Here is a 20499-nt window from a genome sequence, read left to right on the forward strand (position 1 = left end):
TCTCACCTTAAACTAGTGGTACTGGCTACACTAACAGAAGGGGAATTGACAGGTGAGGTGTGTTGCTTATTCCGTGTGCTCTTTGTTTCCTGTTATGAGTTTTGTTTTAAGTTTCACAAATAATGGGGGTGATTGTAAAAAAACAAAACAAAAAACTGCTCATCTCTGGGAACCCAAAATGCCTTCTGAGTCTGGTTACCTACCGCCTTCCTTGACACTCTTTCACAAGCAAAATATTTCCCTCAAGAAGAGGAGAAGGAGGAGGTGAAGAACAAAACAAAGCATAAATACCTGACTCTATCAGAATACCAAAAACACAACTGCACGTGAATACAAACGTTATTCCACATCTGCTGAAGGGGTGGATGGACAAATGCTGGCTGGTGAGAACTGTTTTTACAGCTGTTTTGCAACAGAATGTCAAAAAAAACTGAACTGAACTCTTACCTTCAGGCACCAGGACGTCACGTGTTGGTGTTTTGGATGCTAGTTTATCACCTGATGCTAGCTAGTTTGGTTAGCAAGCTAAATTCATAAATTGTATAGACATACATATAGTGTTAAGCAAGAGAGGAATAAAATACTAGAATTTTACTCACCATTGCAGAAGCAGAAACTAGCGCTGTGCCATACTACAGCTCATAATATTGGTCACATAATCCATTAAAAATGCTCCAAAAAGCACCACCAGCAGACATAAACAGTGAAGAGTTACGTGAAATGGTGGATGAAGCCTAAAAGATAACCGGTCTGCTTCACCTACCTGTATCAGGACACCTGTCAATCAATCCAGGTGGATGCATTAGCAAAATAATAATAGTAATAATAATAATGAAACCTAGCCATAGGTGCTAAAACCTTTTGTGTGTGTGTGTGTGTGTGTGTGTGTGTGTGTGTGTGTGTTTATTTGTTTATACCAGGGTGTAAGCGATATTTTTAAAGATGTAAATTTGGACATTTTTAAAGTAACGAGCATCATGTGGCACAAGAAGCATTGGAGTAATTTTTTAGCTCTGGAGATTGCCCCTTGGATAATGACCGCTGCTAATAAGTCACCATACTGCCCCTTAATTTCCCCTATGGGTATATATAAATGTCATTTATAAAAAATTTTTTTAAAAAGCCACAACAAACATGCTTGCTGTTGTTGAGGTATTAACCTCTTGTGCTTTGGTGATAAAACTCTTGTTTATGTGTGACATGCTAAGGTGCAATATCAAGTCCACAAGAAAAAGATTTAACCCATCTCTGTAACGCCACAGAAACATCCAAAGTTTGCTAAGTTTAGCTAACACTACTCACTTTAAGTAGGTTAAAGCCTTAGTGGTTTGGAGATAGAGCAGGTCATCCATGCCAAAGTGTCCTTGATACAGACCACAAAAACTGCCCCCAAAGTGTCTGTGGTGTGTATGTGTCTGTGATGGATAAAGAGCTGCACCTATATTGTAAAAGAGCAGTATGCAAATATTACTGTAAAGCTCTATGTATGGTCCATAAAACTGGTTTAACTTAACGATTATAAATTCAGCTCACTTTAGGACATGGAAATGAAATTGTATTGCTGCATTTTGATATTTCTATTTCTCAGTAAAATCCATTGTGGAAGTATTTTAGTAGGCACTGTAGATCATTATTGACTATTCATTTATGTAAACTGTATGCAAATTTGCTTCTGTGTTTGGCTGTTTGTATGCATCCTCTGTAATGGCCAATCTTGCCCTTCATATTTGACGTGAGGTGACTGGTTCAGCCTTGATCTGAGAGCTCTGCCTCTCACTCATGTTGTCAGATGCAACAGAGCATGCACTTCACAAACAACTTGGCCATTGCTTCAATGAAGGTCAAGATTTAAACAGCCCAATAGAATCAGGTTCTCTGTGGGGCATTGTTTAAACAGACTTACGCTCAGATATTAAACGCTAATTGGAGTATGCACTTGCATTTGGCTTTTTGAACTGAATTTATTCATAAACTTTTGTGTGTAATACTCATATAATCTTAGCCCCAGTGTAAAAGCCTGGTGGGTGGTCTACTTTAACGTAACCTTCCTGACTCAAGTGCACTGCGCCATAGGCTGTCACCTCAGAGCTTGGCTGAAGGATGGTGAACACCAACTATGACAAACAAGGGGGATTAAAGTGATAATCATTACTCTTCCCGGGAGGAATTAGCTAGTGGGACATCGACATTGAGGAAAAACCACAGGTGAACAAGGTCTCTGGTGCCCCATGTTTTTTTTCCTCTTCCCAATACCCTATCTGCATGGCCGAGGGGGGATTTAATTTGCAGTAATTACTTTATTGACTCATTTTCAGGGCCGTATCACTGCAGTTTCCCATCAATAAAACATATGCCAAGATGAATAATGTGGCCAGGCACAATGGGATGCCTTCTCAAACAAAAAGACCACAGGACTGCTCTCCTGTGGTGCATGTTTTTGTCATGCTCCTTCTGCTCATTTTTTTTCTTTCATCACACTCCTCACACATACTCAGCTCTTATTCTTTTCCATCTCTTTTCATGAAATCCCAACATATCCCTTTCATGTTTCCTTTCCAATGCGCCTGCTTCTCCTTTTTTTTTTTTTTTTTGTTTAATGTTTCCAGGCACACGGGCCCAGCAGGCCTTTAGGACTGAGCCCAAGAATCTAACTGTGCGGATGGGAGCCACAGCTGTGTTGAGGTGTGAGGTGTTGCGAGCCTCGGGGACTGTGCAGTGGGCCAAAGATGGCTTCCTCCTGGGACCTGAGAGAAGCCTGCCAGGCTTTCCACGCTACAGCATGATTGGAAACCCTGAGAGAGGTAAGCCGGGATACTCACGGAATATGGTCTATGGCCTATTGAGCTTTGATGGACCTATTAAAACTAAATAAACATGTATAATAACAGAACCTCAAGAGATGCCAAAATTAGTAAACCTAAACAACTAAAAAATGAAACCATCAGAGAACTGTGTGTTATTTGCGTAAAGGGCACTTTAACATATGATTTCCCAAAGATAGTAGCACAATTTGAATCCCATGTACTTCTTTGTTTTGTTGTGACTTATAGTTTATATGGTTTAATTATGAAATGCTGCTGTCATGTCAAGATGCCCCCAGCGGTACGACTTCAAGGGGGCTTCTCTAAAAGTAAATGAGATGAGGTTGTTGTTGTTATGGCTTCGATGCTCCAATAAGCATGGCTGTTACAGGAACCTTATGGCTATTATAAAGGGGTATCATCTGGGGTGAGGTGAGGTGATGTGATTGTCAACAGCCTCTCGCACAACCCCCTTATCCTGTCACTCGCACATGAAGATTAAAAAAAAAGAAATTAAAGCAACAGAGTGCCAGATGATCTGTGAAATGTGGCAGAGAATATAGTGTGTTGCAGAATCTGCACCACAGTCTATAAAAAGTAATAGCCAATTAGAAGGCAATCCTGAGTAAGAGAAGAGCATCTGTTCCTGATCAGCCCACAACTAGACAAGCTGCATTTCACTGTTGCACAGTGTGGGAGACCACCAGTGACACATAAACACTAAGGGATACAATGATGCACATTCTCGTGTGCGCCCTTATTCATGGCTTGAGTTTACACAAATACATTCAGAGGAGTAAAATATTTCTCTGTTGATTAACTGTTAGTGAGAAAATTATTCATTACAATAGACACAGGGTTAGAAAATCACCTTTTATATCCACAACAAGGAAAAAAGAAGTACACAATGAATGTAAGGACCACAAACACACACAAGCTGTCAAACACTCATAGGCTCAGTCATAAATAAAATGCCCATCAGTGCAGGTACCCTTTTCCAGGAAATGAAACTGCAGACTGATGTATGCAATCACTTTACACTGCACAGAACTAGCAAAATCATTTAAGATGACACTTGACTGCACTTTATACGCCACCAGTTTTCACTGATTGTCATCAGTGATGTTTATTGATGCTTAAAAAGACTGAAATCACATATTCACGCACAGAAGAGAGGCCGGCGTTGATTTCAGCATGCACTTATAGTAAATTTAGCACCCTTAGTTTCCCCGAGCTGAAGCAGTAATGTAAATGTGTACTGACATGAGCCTAGATCCAGGATTTCAGCCATTTATGTGCACCAACTCTTAGTGTAAAGACAGAACCTTAAAGATAAAACAGCTTTTTTTAAGGCACCAAGCATTAGGTTTGTCTTTCTCATTTTGTATTCAAAGAATGGCTCACGAGCAACAACACAACTCTAGAAAATAGCATGCAGCCAGCCAATCAGGTAAAATGTTAATAATGAACGTCACATGTAGAGAGAAGTGAATCAGATTTTATCTTATCTAATATCAGCAAGCATCATAAACTGATAAATCATAGTCACACATAGAGATTAATTGAGGCTCTTACTGGGGCTTTTTGAGATATGTTGCTGTTATCTTGTTATACAGTATCAAATCCATCCATCCATCGCTCCCTCCCTCCATCTATCCATTTGTTTTTATCCAACTCAGGGGCACAGAAAGGCTGGAGCTTGCCTCAGCTGTCAAACAGGAAAAAGAGGGGGTACATCCTCGACAGGTCGCCAGTTCATCACAGGGTTTACATCAAGAGACAGACAGCCACACATGCTAATATCGATACCTCAGGCTTATTTAGAATCACCAGCCCCAACCTAACAAGCATTCCTTTGGACTGTGGGAGGATGCCGCAGTACCCGGAGAAAAGCCATCAGGCACAGGGAGAGGATGCAAACTCATAAAAAGGCCTCAGTCAGCCAGCAGGTTCTTGCCAGGAACCTTCTTGATGTCAGGCAACAGTGCCTGACTAAATGATGAAAAAGGTTGTTTACACGAACATCAACAATTTCCCCTACTCTTTCCCTCTCCCTGGGGACTGACCTTTCCCACTTATGTAATAGTATGTGTTTTAAAGTTTCTGGGCTGATGCACAGATTCATATTTGCAGAAGGGAAGGCATTTTCCACTGCAGGCATAATATCTATGTAGATGTACTGTATCCAAAAATTTCAAAGGCCCTAGATGAAATAGATACAGAGTAATGGGCAAATAACCAATTCTCATTGCAGCCTCTGCCAGTCTCTACAACTTGATTGGACTATTTGTGAGTAATTTCAGGAAAGAGGAATATGATTAATAACTCCAATGTCTCTTTCTTTCTGCACTCAATGATAACTTAGATGTGAAAATTGCTTCTGGTTGGTGTTAATTATCTTGCCAGCGTACTTGACACATGTATTTGTAGGCCTGTGTGGTTGTCAGACTAAGATACTATTTTCCACATATTAGTAGGCTGTGAGCCATCAGGAGCTGGAAAACCAACGTTGAACATCATCTAATCCCCACAGGTTATGGCAATGCATCAAACAAATCAAGCCCTGTTGGCATGCCACACTATCAGAAGAGAGATGCAGAGTGAGGGATTCTGCCTGGCATCAATTAATAGACATTTTATTCAGTCTGCGTTGTGAATTTGGGATTGGATTTCATTTACCACACTGGAAATTCATTCTGAAACAAAATGCTGTGAGTATAAACAACCACTAGCATGTCAATGGAAATGCCTGCAGCTGGAGATTCTCACCAAGTGAAATGTTTATATTTTACAGAAATAAGAAAACTGGCTGTTTATAGTCAAATCAAACAGGAATGTCAGCAGTGGAGTATATTATCGTACTGAACTGATGCGCAGGACTGCCATTTAGATTTCTAAGCTGCCGTGGCTCAAGTGGTGGTTTGATCCCTGGACCCTCCACGTACCAAAGGGTCCTTGTGCAAGACAAAACCTCAGATCTACTAGTTACAGCTGCTTTGCATGAGCGTCTGTAATTGGGTAAATGAGAAGATATTGTAAAGCATTTGGTAGAACTAAAATTAGGTGCTCTCTACATTAAACCCATTGTCAGTTTCTCTTTGATAGTTAATTTTGGCATTATGTAAATTTAAAAAAAGGCCTCTAAAAATGCTAAATGCTTGTCAATATATAAATACTATAAATGTTAGGACCTCCTAAGTTATACTCAGTAGAAGGGGACGCATAGGAAAATGAACCCATTCTTTTTGTAATTATCTACATATGTAGCATCTCTCCAACACAGTTCATCTCTCCATCTCTGTTCCAGGCCAGTATCATCTTCAGATTGAAGATGCTCAACTGGAAGATGACACTCAATATGAATGTCAAGTGACCTCATCTGAGTCCAGCAGTGGAATCATTTCCAGGCTGGCCTGGCTCGACGTACGAAGTAAGGGGGGACAAAAAAGGTTGTGGAGTCTAATAATAATCATGTTTTCTTTTTTCTTTTTTTTCCCCGAGTAACAAAATGCATGTTAGAAGGCACAGTGAGCATCCTCAGTACTCCAGTAACATTTGTGACCTCTTGACCAGTAATCAGCATACAAAGAGCTGTTAAATATTCATTTCTATTGATAAAGAGCTTTTATTTGTGTAAGATACGGCAATTGCATTTGAAGGACAGTTTTAAGTTACTTTGCCCTTGGTACGGCGTGTTTACTGTAGCAGTTTTATTCAATAATACACTGATCAACCACAGCATTAAAAGTACCACCAGGTGAAGTGAATCATATTGATCATCTCGTTAAAATTAAATGTTTTGATGGAAAACCTTGGGTCCTCACATTAATGAGACTGTTACTTGGAGATATAACAATTACCCAGCATTGCTGCCAACCAAGAACACAAAGGTAGTCCTGAATGGCCGTAGCCTCCCTCAGCAGAACAGTGTGCACTCCAACACATTGATGAAGAATGGCTCGAGGAACCTGACGTTGTCCCCACGTGCTTCAAGGCCACCACCATCGTCCCCGTGCCCAAGAAGTCTTCTGTGTCCTGTCTCAATGACTACCGCCCTATCGCACTTACACCCACCATCATGAAGTGCTTCGAACGGCTCGTCATGAGACACATCAAGACCCTGCTGCCCCCCTCACTGGACCCAATGCAATTTGCATACCGCCATAACCGCTCAACGGACGACGCCATCTCCACTGCACTCCATCTTGCCCTGACACACTTGGACAAGAAGGACTCACACGTCCGAATGCTGTACATAGATTTCAGCTCAGCATTTAACACGATCATCCCCCAACAACTGATCGGAAAGCTGAGCCTGTTAGGCCTGAACACCTCCCTCTGCAACTGGATCCTGGACTTTCTGACCGGAAGGCCTCAGTCAGTACGGATCGGGAACTGCACCTCCAGCACCACCACACTGAGCACTGGGGCCCCACAAGGCTGTGTGCTCAGTCCTCTGCTGTTCACACTGCTGACTCATGACTGTGTAGCAACACACAGTTCAAATCACATCATTAAATTCGCTGATGACACGACCGTGGTGGGTCTCATTAGCAAGAACGACGAGTCAGCGTACAGAGAGGAAGTGCAGAGACTAACGGACTGGTGTAAGGACAACAACCTGTCTCTGAATGTTGACAAGACAAAAGAGATGGTTGTTGACTTTAGGAGGACACGAGGCGACCACTCACCGCTGAGCATCAACGGCTCCTCTGTGGAGATCGTTGACAGCACCAAATTCCTGGGTGTACACCTGGAGAAGGACCTCGGCTGGTCCCTCAACACCAGCTCCCTGCACAAGAAAGCCCAACAGCGTCTCTTCTTTCTGAGAAGACTGAGAAAGGCCCGGCTTCCACCACCGATCCTGACCACCTTCTATAGAGGAACTATTGAGAGCATCCTGAGCGGCTGCATCACTGTCTGGTTTGGGAGCTGTGCCATATCAGACCGCAAGACCCTACAGCGGATAGTGGGAACAGCAGAGAAGATCATCGGGGTCTCTCTACCCTCTATTGAGGACATCTACACCACACGCTGCATTCGCAAAGCCACCAGCATTGTGGCTGATCGGACACACCCCTCTCACACACTCTTTACACTCCTGCCATCTGGAAAAAGGTACCGAAGCATTCGGGCACGCACATCCAGACTGTGCAACAGCTTTTTTCCACAAGCCATCCGTCTCCTCAGCAAAAAGGGACTGACTGATAAACACGCACACACACACATACACTAACATTATCACTCAGCTTAACTCAACTACCTCAAAACATTGAGACTGGACTGACTAACCAACACAAAGCGCAAACACACTGACCTACACCACCAAACCATCGCACACACCAACCTGTAAATGCTCTTTTGCACAATATTATTACTAGATATATTATATATTATTATTTTTTTTGCACTAACTTGTCTTGTAGCACCTTGGTTCCTGGAGGAACGTTGTTTCGCCTCACTGTGTATTTTTAAACTGTATATGGTTGAAGTGACAATAAAGTTGAACTTGGACTTGGACTTGGACAAGGGTAATGACCCAGCCTCCAGGGGTTCAGAGCTTTTTTATTAGCACAAGGGGGATCTAGACAATATTAAGAAGGTTGTTTCAGTTTTGTGCTCACAATTCTGCAAACTTTTCAAACAGTATTCAAGTACTATGCCACCTTTACATGTTCCAGAAGGGTCTGTGGCTTTAACTAGCAGCTGGAAAATATAAAGAGCAGCCTGGCTTCTCTAGCAAGCCTCAAGGCGATTCATGTCTCTTCCTTGCGCAGGAATACATTTTAACAGAAGTGATTGAAAAGTTCCTTCTCAGACATGGAATGGAATAGATGTTATTGTGCAACTACATTAGACCACCTGTAGTCACTCTATAACAACCGGTGTTTCTCTCTCCCTAACCCTTTTGCTTGTGGGAGCAAGCCCATATGTGGTAAGGAAAGGACTCTAAAAGAACCTTTCTTCTCCAGGCGCACTTCATTTACTTACATCCCCCTCCCTATTCTCTCCCCCGCACAATTTCACCCTCTCTCTTGCTCGCAGGCTTTCTCTTTGGTGACCATGGACACTGAGGATGGGGGTTTGGATAGGAGGGGCGGTTGTGGCGATTGTAGAGTCCTCGCTCTCTTCTGGGAAGAGAGCAGGTTTTTCTGACATCAATAGGCTGGCGCGAGAAATGGCGGGTAGTGTTGTACTTGAATGGCAGTATTCTACACTGCTGCAGTTTAATATGCTACGGCAAGCCTACACCTGCAGCCACAGCAGGCTTGACTCCCACATTCATTACCTCTGAGATGCTTCTTGCATGTGTGCCCACTTATACAAAATCAAAACTCTCGCTTTCTGCTTTGTCAAAACAATGAAAATATGTGTTATACCAACCAGTGTGTTGCATCAGGGATGGCTGGTAGTAGTATTAGTACTAGCATTTACCCGTGACAGACTCTTTCATAATGTTTCTGACATGCTCACATACGAGTCCACATGCTGCACATCTCAGCAGGTGCTTTTATTCAGTGTCCTGGGCTCACGTCCCAGCTGTTGACTGTTTAACATGGACATTTGTAGATGAGCTGTCGCAAAGGGCAATCAGTGAAGTGACTGGCTTAAAAAGCTCTCTGCAGCCTTGGTCTTAAAGGGTTATTTGTTCCAGCCCAGCAGTTCAAGTGATTCAAAATACGTGACTAATCTGGGGCTTGATAATGAGCTGATGAATTCAATCTCCCGTTAGTGCTGAACTGGGACTGGAAACTGTGTATCCCCTTTGAAGTGCACCGTCTCTGATGAGTTTCCGATGGACTTCTCTATCACTGAACTACGGCTCCCAAGGCCCCGCACCCCTGGCCAGTCAACCATGGCCATATCCTATCAAGCTCTGCATCAAATCAAAACACTATAAAGTCTTTATGAGGAGATACAGTAGGGGAGAGGGGAGGAATTTGAAAACAAAACAGAGATTGGTGGTTGTATAATTGGATTCTTGGGTCAGGGAGAGTGATATTATGACTGGCTAATTCAAGATGGATCACCACAGGCAGTAAATAGCAGGGATAAAGGCAAAAATGTCAATAAGCCCCATCCATGGGCTTACAAAGAGATGTTTTCAAGACATTTCCATTGGTGCAACCTAACTCCTGTGTGTTTTTTGCTTCCCTGCGGAGCTTAGATAGGGGATTACTGCAACAGGCAGATCAAGTGGCAGTGAGTAATCCATGACAATAACAACCTCTACCCTCTCTGCTAAAGCCCCCTCCTCTACTAAAACTTACCCCGCACTGTGCCCGTCACATACCTGACACATCCTGTGTCTCGGTTTATACCATTAGCCTTAGCATTTAATCCTATTAATGAACAACTCTCTCCCTCACCACAGTGCACGCCTGTACAGATGCCTCCTGCAAATGTTCAAAACTGTTTTTGATGTGTTCTGGTTTTAGACTGTTACTCATTCATTTGGCATAGTGTGTCACCGAGATATTTATGTGTGTGTGTGTGTGTGTGTGTGTGTGTGTGTGTGTGTGTGTACGTGCCCATGTGTGTAAGCTTATTATCAGCGTTGGTTGGAGGTTAGAGGACATTTTAGGAACCAGGGCTATAGCGAGGTTTTTTTCGGGAGCTAATGAGTTTAGCACTTGAAGAGTATATAATGAGCCTTCATTTTATGATTCCCTGTTATGAATAATGGAACAACTTATAAATGGGGGCACAAGCAACGTAGAACATGGTGACTTTATTCATCTTTGTTCATGAAAAGTTCTGACAGTTGCCCAAGATATAACCTCATCAGAGGATGGGGTGTTATACACTGGTGCCATGCTTTAATTCTGACAGCGCCACTTTAATGTTACAGTAGGTTCTTTCTGAAAAGGGGAAGTTCTGCTTAATAGCAACATGAGCGGTTCCTTGTTAATTTATTTAGAATCCATCACAAAGGTGCATTTACAATTGAGCCTAAATCTGTTTTTAATGTTGCGCGTGTGTGATGCACTTGCTGTAAATGGGAGTTTGGGAGATGGATGCTGACAGATGCAGTTATGACATGTTTTGGCTGGAGCAGCGCTCGTGCAGATGAGAGGTGATGGAGGTAGAGCTTTTTGTCCTAAACACCTGTTCCACTTCTCCCTCTGAATGCAGACAGAAAATGGAAAGCTGTTTCAGTGGTTTGCAACATCAGGGATTACATGTCAAATAAATACCATGTTCATATTGTGCATGAATAGCCAAATGTATGTGTTTCTCTGCACATATAATACTGTGTAAATCGTAATTTCTTTATATTTTGCTGGAAAATGGAAACTATATAACATAGATGAAGCATAATGCCTACACGAATAGTTCTCCGACCTTCTTTAAGGGCATTCAAAGCTCTTCTTTGGGTGTTGACTGCCTTTTTCTTTCTGATCTCTGTCAACATGATCCCACACGGCTTCAATAATGTTGAGGTCCCTCCTCTGGGGAGGCCAATCCATGAATAACAGTGTTTAATTATATGTTTTTCTATCTAGTGAAAGTGTTTAGGATCAATATGGGCTGAAAAATGAAACTGCTGTCAATCAGATGCTTTCCATTGTATTGTATGGTGGATCAAAATTTAATGGTACATTTCTGTGTTCATTAAACTAAATGGAAACAAATTATGTGTTTTTGTGACAGGCTGCTAGTATCAAATACCTAAAGATGCAAAGTTGTCTGTTATATGTAAAAGCAACACTTGTTAATTACTTCAGTTAGGTGCCTTTTGAATAATTCACTGGTCAGTGTTAAGTAGCTTCCTCTGAAAATGGTCAGGTACAAGCGACTGAACTGAAAATGAGTTTAAAAATAGCTAGTGTCCAAAGAAAACCTTTGAAAGCCATTCAGAAATCCTGGAGAACTATTGCTCAAGAAAAAAAGCAAATTGAAAGCAAAATAAAGAGAAATGAGGGGGTGGCTCAAGACTTTTGCACAGTACAATATAGAAGGAAAAAAAAACATTCTTGCACACATACTGTGAAAATATGGTGTTCGACAAGCTTTATCATCCAAAGATGAAACTGATGAGTTGTGTCTTTCTGGTGTTAAGAAGTCAGAGCTCCATTATTATCTATCCTATTCAGCATAAGCTTTTTAGAGACTTTCTATCCTCTGGGCCTTTTCCAATATCTTTCGGAGAATCAGGTTAGTATCACATGTTAGACCATGCAGACGCTGGTGCCTGTTTTTAGAGTGAAATGAGATGAATGTAGCTTGTCTGCACATTCACTCGCCTGTGTCGGAGTGTTTGTGCGTGCAAATCTGCATTCACTGTAGACTTGAGTTTATCTTTGGGTGCTTGTGTGCAATGGAGAAAAGAGAGCATGTGCATCTGTATGTGAATGAGAAAGAAGGATAGGTGCAAAGAGCTGCTTATGCATATTGATGTGTGTCTGCTAATCTGGTTCTTATCTGCTTTATCCATCCATCCATCCGTCCGTATTTGTCTAATAAATCGAATATTTCAGCTCAGCGTTTCACATCTGAACTGCAGGATCAAGTCCTTGCCTAGCTGTGTTCATATATGTACCTTAACAAGAGAAACAGAAGCAGAAAAGCAGACGGAAAGAGGAAGGATTTAAAAAATCCCACTTAGAAGTATACAAAGAAAGGGCAGAAAGAGTTAATTAAGAAAACAGCATGGTTGCTGTCTGCTCTTTGCTCTGAGTGCGTGTCTAGTAATTGAGCCGGATGTGTGTTTTATTGTTGTCCACATGTTCTATCGCAATTGTACAAATGTGCATTGGTGCAGGTTTAGCTTGACTGGGCTTATTCCCTCACATGGCTTTTCTGAGGGGATGTGATGGATGGCGGCTGTAAGTCCCAGTCCAAGCTGGAACACACCTTCCTCTGCGCTTCTGCAGTTTAACTGCAGTGGTCAAGAAAGATAGTGTGGGTGGAGGGAGGTGGGCTCGGGCTGCTAGAGGGGGATGATGGAGTGAACGAAAGATAAGAGGAACAGGCCAGCATGAGCGAGCGAGGAAAAAATTAGATACCTGCCTGCCTCATTTGTGAACATATCATTATTCTTATTTTAGGATTTGTTAGGCTGCCAGACACCCTTCGAGCACAACAAGTGATGCGCCTGTGTGAATTGTGTGGGCCTGAGTAGATTGAGAGTACAGGGGCTGTCAATAGATGCATGGCCCAGTCATCTTCTCTGGGAAGAGGGAGGGGAAAACAAACAAATGCATCTCATTATTGCTGTGCGCGCCTCTGCAGTGCTCTGGGTAACCCATCACAGTCCACACAGATTCAATTGCTTCTTTTAAATCAGTTTGAAGCTGCAGCCACATCTCATCTGTCTCAATAGCAGACTAGAGCGAAGAGGTGACTCTGCACACAGCAACAGCTCCTCCTAGTGGCCACGATTCAAATGGACGTAGAGGTAGATGTTGAATGGCTGGCTGGTTTGGTTGCTTGTGGTCCAGCTGTTGAGCCATACATTGGCAGCGGGGTTTATCTCCGGACTGAGCGGCAGCTATCTCCCTGCTCCGCCTAATCCTCCACAGCCCGTCTTATAGTCACATTTCATTCTTGCAGTATCTCTTTTCTCCTCTGCCAGTCTTTCATCTCCCTTTACACGCACACATCTCCTTCCTGTACTTACCAACTCTCTATTCTGTCTGTTAACTCAGGCAGCCTTTGCACTTGATCTCTGATGAAAGAAAACAACCTTCACAGTAACCATAGTTTCTAATTCTACAAGCTCACCCACACACTAAAAGCCAGCACAATACATGGCCAGTTATCTGTAGGCTAGTGCGTGCTTAATTTAACTGATGCTCTTGGTAAGGAGGGGCTAACAGATCTGCAAAGAATCTCTTTCATAATTAGTTGGTGACAGATTTCTCAATTTACTGCCCAAATTTTTTTCGGTCCCTTGTGTTAAAAGCTATGTGTTTTTTCCCTTTTCTTTTCCTGGAATCTCTATTTATGGTCAGATAAAAGGATTGTAGAGAACAGTGGAGAAGTGAAGACTGCTTTGATCAGTCCAGAAAGCACATATTTAGCTTGGGGGTGATCTGAGTAGAGAAGTGTTTGGTGTTTGCTATGACAGATTAGCACTGGATTGGTTTCATCACCGTTTCATCTTTATATTCTCTTCTTGTCCACAATTTGTATTGAAACGCAACCAAACATCAAACCTAAATCATTCAAAAACTGACAGTGTGACACTCCAGTCAGTCCCAGATATTACAATCCTATTATCATATCACTGCATAAAGCTTAGAGCAATGGCTAGAAATCAGTGTAATCTATAGTTTTTTAGGTGCTGATGTTAAGTTGGAAACTTGAGCTGTTTTCTCTCTTTCAGTCCCTCCGTCCAAGCCGTACTTTGACATGGACATGTCAACACCTTGGGAAGCCGGGAAGAAGTACACCGTCACCTGCGTTGCCCCTGATGCAAAGCCTTTGGCAGAAATCACACTTTATAAAGGTGAGTCATGCTTTGTGCTCCATTAGATTTTTATCTTGATGGTCAGGCTGACAAGCTGGAAGGAAGAGCCAGCCGCCTTTTTGATATTCTACAGTCTGCCATGCGTATAGGCCTCAACCTGAATATTTTAACAAGAAAACACAGAATAAAATTCGAGTCCACTAAAGGCTTCTTGTTTCTTAGTTTTGTTTTGGTTTTTTTAAATTGCAGAGTTGAAAGGAGGAGACTCTGTGTGGGAGGAAATAGCCTGAACATTTGAATTTCCAGATGTTTGTTTCACAGTTTCATGTAGAGTCAATTTATTGCAGGTTCCTTGTTGTTTACAAAAGCATCTACAATATTGCCATCGCTTTGTTTTTACCTCTTCTTCTTCTGTCACACCTATTACGCTGTATCGTGCTGAAACCGAGCGAGAGATGTTCCCTTTGTTCCAGCGGTGTGAATTTGTCTGCGGGGTTGTGCTGTAGGTCTAACATATAATTTCATAGTTTCATATTTTTAGACCACGTACGCATGATTTCTGCACGACAGTCGCGCACACATATGCACCATAGTCCAGTATTTGCAATTCTGCATGAGAATAACACTGGTGTTTGTGTTTCGCATGAACAAATTTACACACAGTATTCTTCTTTTTTTTGTGCGCCTTCCCCCCATTGTGTCTTTTAGATGGAGTTGAGCTGACAGGTGCAGAGTCTTTCTCCACGTCTGGCTCAAAGGATAAGCTTCTGAACGCGCATGCTGAAGTAACGTATGTGTTCAGCTGCCTGCCAGACTCATTCTCCTCACCAACCTGCTCAATCTCCCCAAGTCTGTCTATGTTTCTTGTTTCCCTTGTTTTCACCGTGCTCTTATTCTCACCTTCTGTCTTAGTGAGTACAATGAATTTCTGCACACACACAAACTGCTTCTTGGCACTGTGGAGTTGAATTAGCTTCTGTCAAATGCACAAAATTACATTCCAGCAGCGAGACAAATCCAATCCTTGCTGGTTCGCCTGGTGCCCATACATTAAGCGGGGCCATAGATTACTTTAATCCTGCATATCTCCTCTATGTCAAAGATAATAACCTCTTGTCATATCTTCAGATAACATTGGTACTGAGGACCTGCGATGTTGTTTAACTCTCAAGCAGAGAAGCCGAGGTCTTAAGCAATATTGATGCTTCTTCCACATATTCACGCTGAGCATACACAGCAGTGGGCGATATGTGATGGTTACAGTTGTCACTGAACTGTAGTTTGATATAGAAGATGTAAACAGAGAGAGTAAACTAGACTCAGAATAAATTCACTGTTTCTAAGTACATTGCAAAGTGCCTTGCTTTTATTCCCATGGCTCCTGACAACACACACAGCGTAAAACAGAGTTGGGGTACTTACATATTAGCTAAAACCATCTGTTTTTTTGTTTTATTTAACACTTCTAATATTCCACTACATTTATCATTTAACCAGTTACAGATACTGGTTATCTTATTTTGCAAATAACTGTTAAAATTATCCTTTTTTTCCACAAAACTCAAAGACTAGAGAAAAATAACAACACATTTCTGCCAGAACTCTGTGTTTTTCCTACCCCATTATTCACCTCATGACTTCTAAGATTTATGCTTTTACTGGTGTTCACAGTACACTCACAGACAAAGACAGGCACTTTATCATTGCAACTATTAAAATCAAATTATACGGAAAGAAAAAAGAAAGCTAAACCAGCTGCTCAGTGAGCAATTTGTACGCGTATGTAACAGATTTGTCACTCGGTGAAAAAATCTTTGCAAAAGTGTTTTCTACTTTGATTCTCTTCTGAAATTGTGTGAGTTTGTGAAGAGAATTGTGCCTCGCTAAAATGTGTCATTAGTGAGGGTTGTAAAGTCTTCAACTTATGCTAAAGGATAGAGAGGATACTGAGCTTTACTCACCAGAAATTATGAGACAGGTACTGCTGAATTAGATTAGATTAGATTAGATAGAACTTTATTAATCCCTCGGGTGGGTTCCTCTGGGAAATTCGATTTCCAAAAAAGCACAGCACCGACAGAAGTTACAGAGTTACAGAATATTATATATATATATATATATATATATATATATACACACACACACACACATATATATAAATACAGAGACAATATAAATAAAATATACGAAGGGGATAAATAGAATAAATAGGAATAAAAATAAAAATTAAAGGTGAGAAGGGAGGTTTTATATTGCTGTGTTCGTGTTTCTGCCTACATCATTATCATCAGTGTTTGCCCTGCAAACATCATTGCAAGTCAGCAATCATTCTGAGATATCGTAGATTGCAACGAGTGTAAATATACCTCAAAATTAAGCGGGAGAAGTTGCGAAACAATATTGATGCATTGATGTAAATAGCAAATTAGTTTATGCTTTTATTTACACCCATCTTTGTTGGGTGTAATGGGTTGGATCCATTTTTCCCCTCATAACTTTGTGGTACAGATGCCACAAGGTGCTAGAAACCTTCCTCTGAGATTTTGGTCCATAGTGGCGTGATAGCATCACAGTTGCTGCAGATTTGTTGTCTGATCTGGATGTTCCACATATGCCAAAGGTGCTCCATCTGATTGAAATCTGATGACTGTGGAGGCCATTTGAGTGCACTGAACTCACTGTCCAATGCTCAAGAATCCAATTTAAGATTATTTGAGAATATCCTGCTGGTAGCAGCCATCAGAAGATGGGTACACTGTGGTCATAAAAGGATGGACATGCAACAAAACTGAGAAAGGCGATGTTGTTTAAACAATGTTTAGTTGGTATTAAAGAATCCAAATTCTGCCAAGAAAATATCCCCGCCTGAGCTGTTGCTACAAGGCAGCATGGATTCATGCTTTTATGCTTTTTCCACAAAATTCTGGCCCTAACATCTGAGTGTCACAGCAGAAATTGAGACTCATCAGATCTAAATTCTCTCTTTTGCAATTCTGTTGAGCCTTTGTGAAGTGTTGCATGTTAAGAGATGCTCTTCCGCATTGCTTGGTTGTAACAATGGATTTTTTTGAGCTACTGTTTCCTTCCTAGCAGCTTGAAGCAGTCTGGCCATTCTCTGACCTCTGACATCAACAAGACATTTTCACTCAGAGAATTGCCGCCTCGCTGGATATTGTCTCGTTTTTGGACATTCTCTGGAAACCCTAGAGATGGCTGTGTGGGGAAAATCCCAGCAGATAAGCAGTTTCTGAAATACTCAAACCAGCCCATCTGGCACCAACAAACATGCCACATTCACTTAAATGAACTTTCATCCCCATTCTGATGCTTGTTTTGAACGTCAGCATTTCATCTGGGCCATGGCTACATGGCTAAATGCAATGAGTTGCTGCCATGTGATTGGCTGGTTAGACATTTGCATTAGCAAGCAGCTGCACAGCTGTACCTAAAAAAAAAAAGTGACCTGTGAGTGTATATTGAACTATATTTACCTTCAGTGCTGTTTGTCATTTCCACCTTCCCTAAAACCTGGTCTCCTGACTCTGAGTCAGATACACGTCATGTGTCTAACTCATTCCTCATGGATAAATATATTACATGATACTTGTCACTTTGTTTATCTCACCAGACTTCCTAAAGCCTAAAAACATCCCCAAATCCGTGCAACCCTTGAAAAGGCATTTGATTGTGACCTTACACTGGACTGTATTTACATCGATGTGTCAATTTTTTTTTTTATGAAACGCATTTGAATATCTTTTGGGATGATGGGATTTTTTTTTACAGCTTTATATCTTTCAGTAATAGTTTGTTATTGTCATTTCTTCTGTCCTTCTGTTACCTCTTAAAGGGTCACTGCTCTGAGTTCTGACAATGGGAGGGAGTTGGCCTGTCACGCCATGAACCCCACCCTCCTCAAGCCTGTGGAGACCACAATGGCTATGAATGTGTACTGTGAGTGTCTCAACCTGTCTTTAAACTGATGGCCAACACCCTAATTTTATATAAAACACACACACACACTCTACCACACAGGAACAGAACCCGAGGGGGGCCCTTGGGTATCCGGCATTGTGCACTCAGTCTGTGTTAGTGGCGCAAGGAAAAACATTTAAGCTGAAGGCAAAGTCACACCTACTTCAAAACAATATTCAGCTGGGGCAAACTTGTGAACATCCAACTCTGTGCTGGACAGAGGGAAGAGGTTGATGTGACCAAAGCAGTAAGCAGTTGTTTTCTACAGTTTTGGCTGTGGCTAATAAAGCAGCCTGCAATTAAATTTCTGTGGGTTTGGATGTGTTTAGTAATCTGGAATTACTTACACGCTTGGTTATTGCCCCAGCGTTAACCAAGGCACATAAACTAATTATTAGATGAATTACACGAGCAAGAATTGTGCTAGAGAATTTTTTTTTAACAATAATATATTTCTAATATGGAAAGCTCAGGACACCACATTTAATAATAATAAATCTTACAAAACTAGCCCAGCAACCTTTGTGCTCATCAGCTCAAATTAAATTTAGAATCCACCGAGGAAGGAAACTAAGCCAGTTTCTGTTGCCTTTTCTTTCATGTTTTTATAAAAACCACGCAACATAATATAATAAATCCATTGCTGCACATGAAGGTTAGCTGACACGCGGGATGTCTTTGCCATTGCGTTTGGCAAAGAAACAATGAAAGCTGTTGTTGCTGAATAAACAACCAGTGCTCTACTGCCGCTGTTGTTTACTACAGTGTGGGTTTGGTGTTTTCTACCCTGTTGATCAGCTGAAGTAATGGATTGTTGAGGCCTTAGAGTGTACCCACCTGCTTGTCCCGGGACTAAATCATGCTGTTGATTAAAGTGGAGGAGGGCTGCTGATACTTTCAGCAGTGAGTGTTCCCTCCTGCTCAGCTGCGGTATTATCCACAGGCTGACTACACACCTTAATGCTGTCCCTATGCTTTCCTTCTGCTCGTCAAATACATTTCATTGCGATGTTGACCCTGTGCTAACTTGCATATGACAAATAAAACTGAAAACTGAAACACACGAGACACAATAGTTGCTGTTTTATCATTCACCAGTAACTGCGAGTGCTCCTCCCTTCCTCCCTGTCTCTCTTCTCTGCATTAAGCAGTATGGGCTCTCTGCTAAAGTGCTAGTGTTGCAGAACTTGGGACCACCGCCGCAGTCTTACTCAGTATGCTAGCCCATCAAAGCCAGCGCGGTGGCCATTTTCAGCCAGCTAGATTGTTAGCAAGGTGGCAATTTGTCATGCTGGCCCAGGGTCTGCAGTCTGCTCTCTGAAACTGATTGCAGCAATAACAAAGGCCCATCCTCTTCTAATTTATTTTACTGCATATATTTTATTCGAGGAGGCTGTAATTTATTCATATTTCACGTTGCCTTATTACTGTTTGAACATCTGTTATTTTGCTTTATGGACTGGATCCAGCTCACTGCTCCCTTAATACTTAATGCTTTCATCAGATCCGGACCTCTTATCCCACAGTCATGCTGAATGACCAATTTATTGGCCCCATCTCAACAAATAGGGATGCTTCCTGTTCAATTGCCAAGAGTCTCCTCATCGCACTGCAGTTTCTTTTTTTTTTTTCTTCTCTTTTTCTTTTTTTTTTAATACTGTCCTATTGGCCACACCATGGTTCTGTTTCTCTGAGTTACTACACCTCTTTTCTTCTCTCACCTCTTCCTCTTTTTCTCGTGCTCATCCTCTGTGCCATTTCTTCTTGTCACCCCCCACCCCCATCCCCCTTTCTTGACAGTCGCACCTCAGCCTCCAGTTATTCTGGGTCTGGAGAGGAACGAAGTCAAAGCAGAGAGAACGCTTGTGTTGGAGTGTGTGTCATATGGTGGAAACCCCCTTGCCACTCTCCACTGGACCAAGGTAAATCTCCTGCGCCATCTGTTAAGGAAGCTTTGTAACACACTGTCACGCTGGCAAAATGAGCCATTCCTGTTAAAAAACTCGCAGCATAAGTATCCCATTCTTTGTAGCTTCTGTTCTTCGCTGCCTGCGCCATATGGGAGCTTGCAACTACTCAAACATTCTGTTGCCTTTTTGAGTTTCATGTGTTCATCCGTCTGTCAGAACGGAGAAGTTCTGTCTATGACTTGGGAGGAGGACGTTGTTGCTCAGAAGTCCAGCAGCATACTCAAACTGAAGATCACCCCCGCTGACAACCAGGCAGAGCTGTGCTGTGAAAGCTCCAATCTGGTGTCCCGATCTCCTCTTTCTGTCAGCCGCAAAATAACAGTTCTCTGTGAGTGAA

The 20499-nt window shown here is 41.9% G+C and overlaps 1 protein-coding gene across 1 annotated transcript in view; it reads left to right on the forward strand.

Annotated features, from left to right (window-relative positions):
• Nucleotides 1–289: 289 nt before the first annotated feature.
• The window catches only part of nphs1 (NPHS1 adhesion molecule, nephrin), a 40003-nt gene continuing 19793 nt past the window's right edge, over nt 290–20499 (forward strand). The window contains exons 1-8 of the mRNA XM_085473533.1: nt 290–383; nt 2607–2801; nt 6109–6231; nt 14134–14256; nt 14926–15007; nt 18068–18171; nt 19993–20114; nt 20319–20490. Of these exons, the coding sequence (XP_085329659.1) occupies nt 374–383; nt 2607–2801; nt 6109–6231; nt 14134–14256; nt 14926–15007; nt 18068–18171; nt 19993–20114; nt 20319–20490 (931 nt within the window). The 5' untranslated portion in view covers nt 290–373. The remainder of the gene's footprint in view (nt 384–2606; nt 2802–6108; nt 6232–14133; nt 14257–14925; nt 15008–18067; nt 18172–19992; nt 20115–20318; nt 20491–20499) is intronic.

Source organism: Copadichromis virginalis, linkage group LG11 (genome assembly GCF_057382275.1).
Source record: "Copadichromis virginalis isolate Kocher_CV1m ecotype Utaka linkage group LG11, C_Virginalis_male_GT1.1, whole genome shotgun sequence".
Lineage (NCBI taxonomy): Eukaryota > Metazoa > Chordata > Actinopteri > Cichliformes > Cichlidae > Copadichromis > Copadichromis virginalis.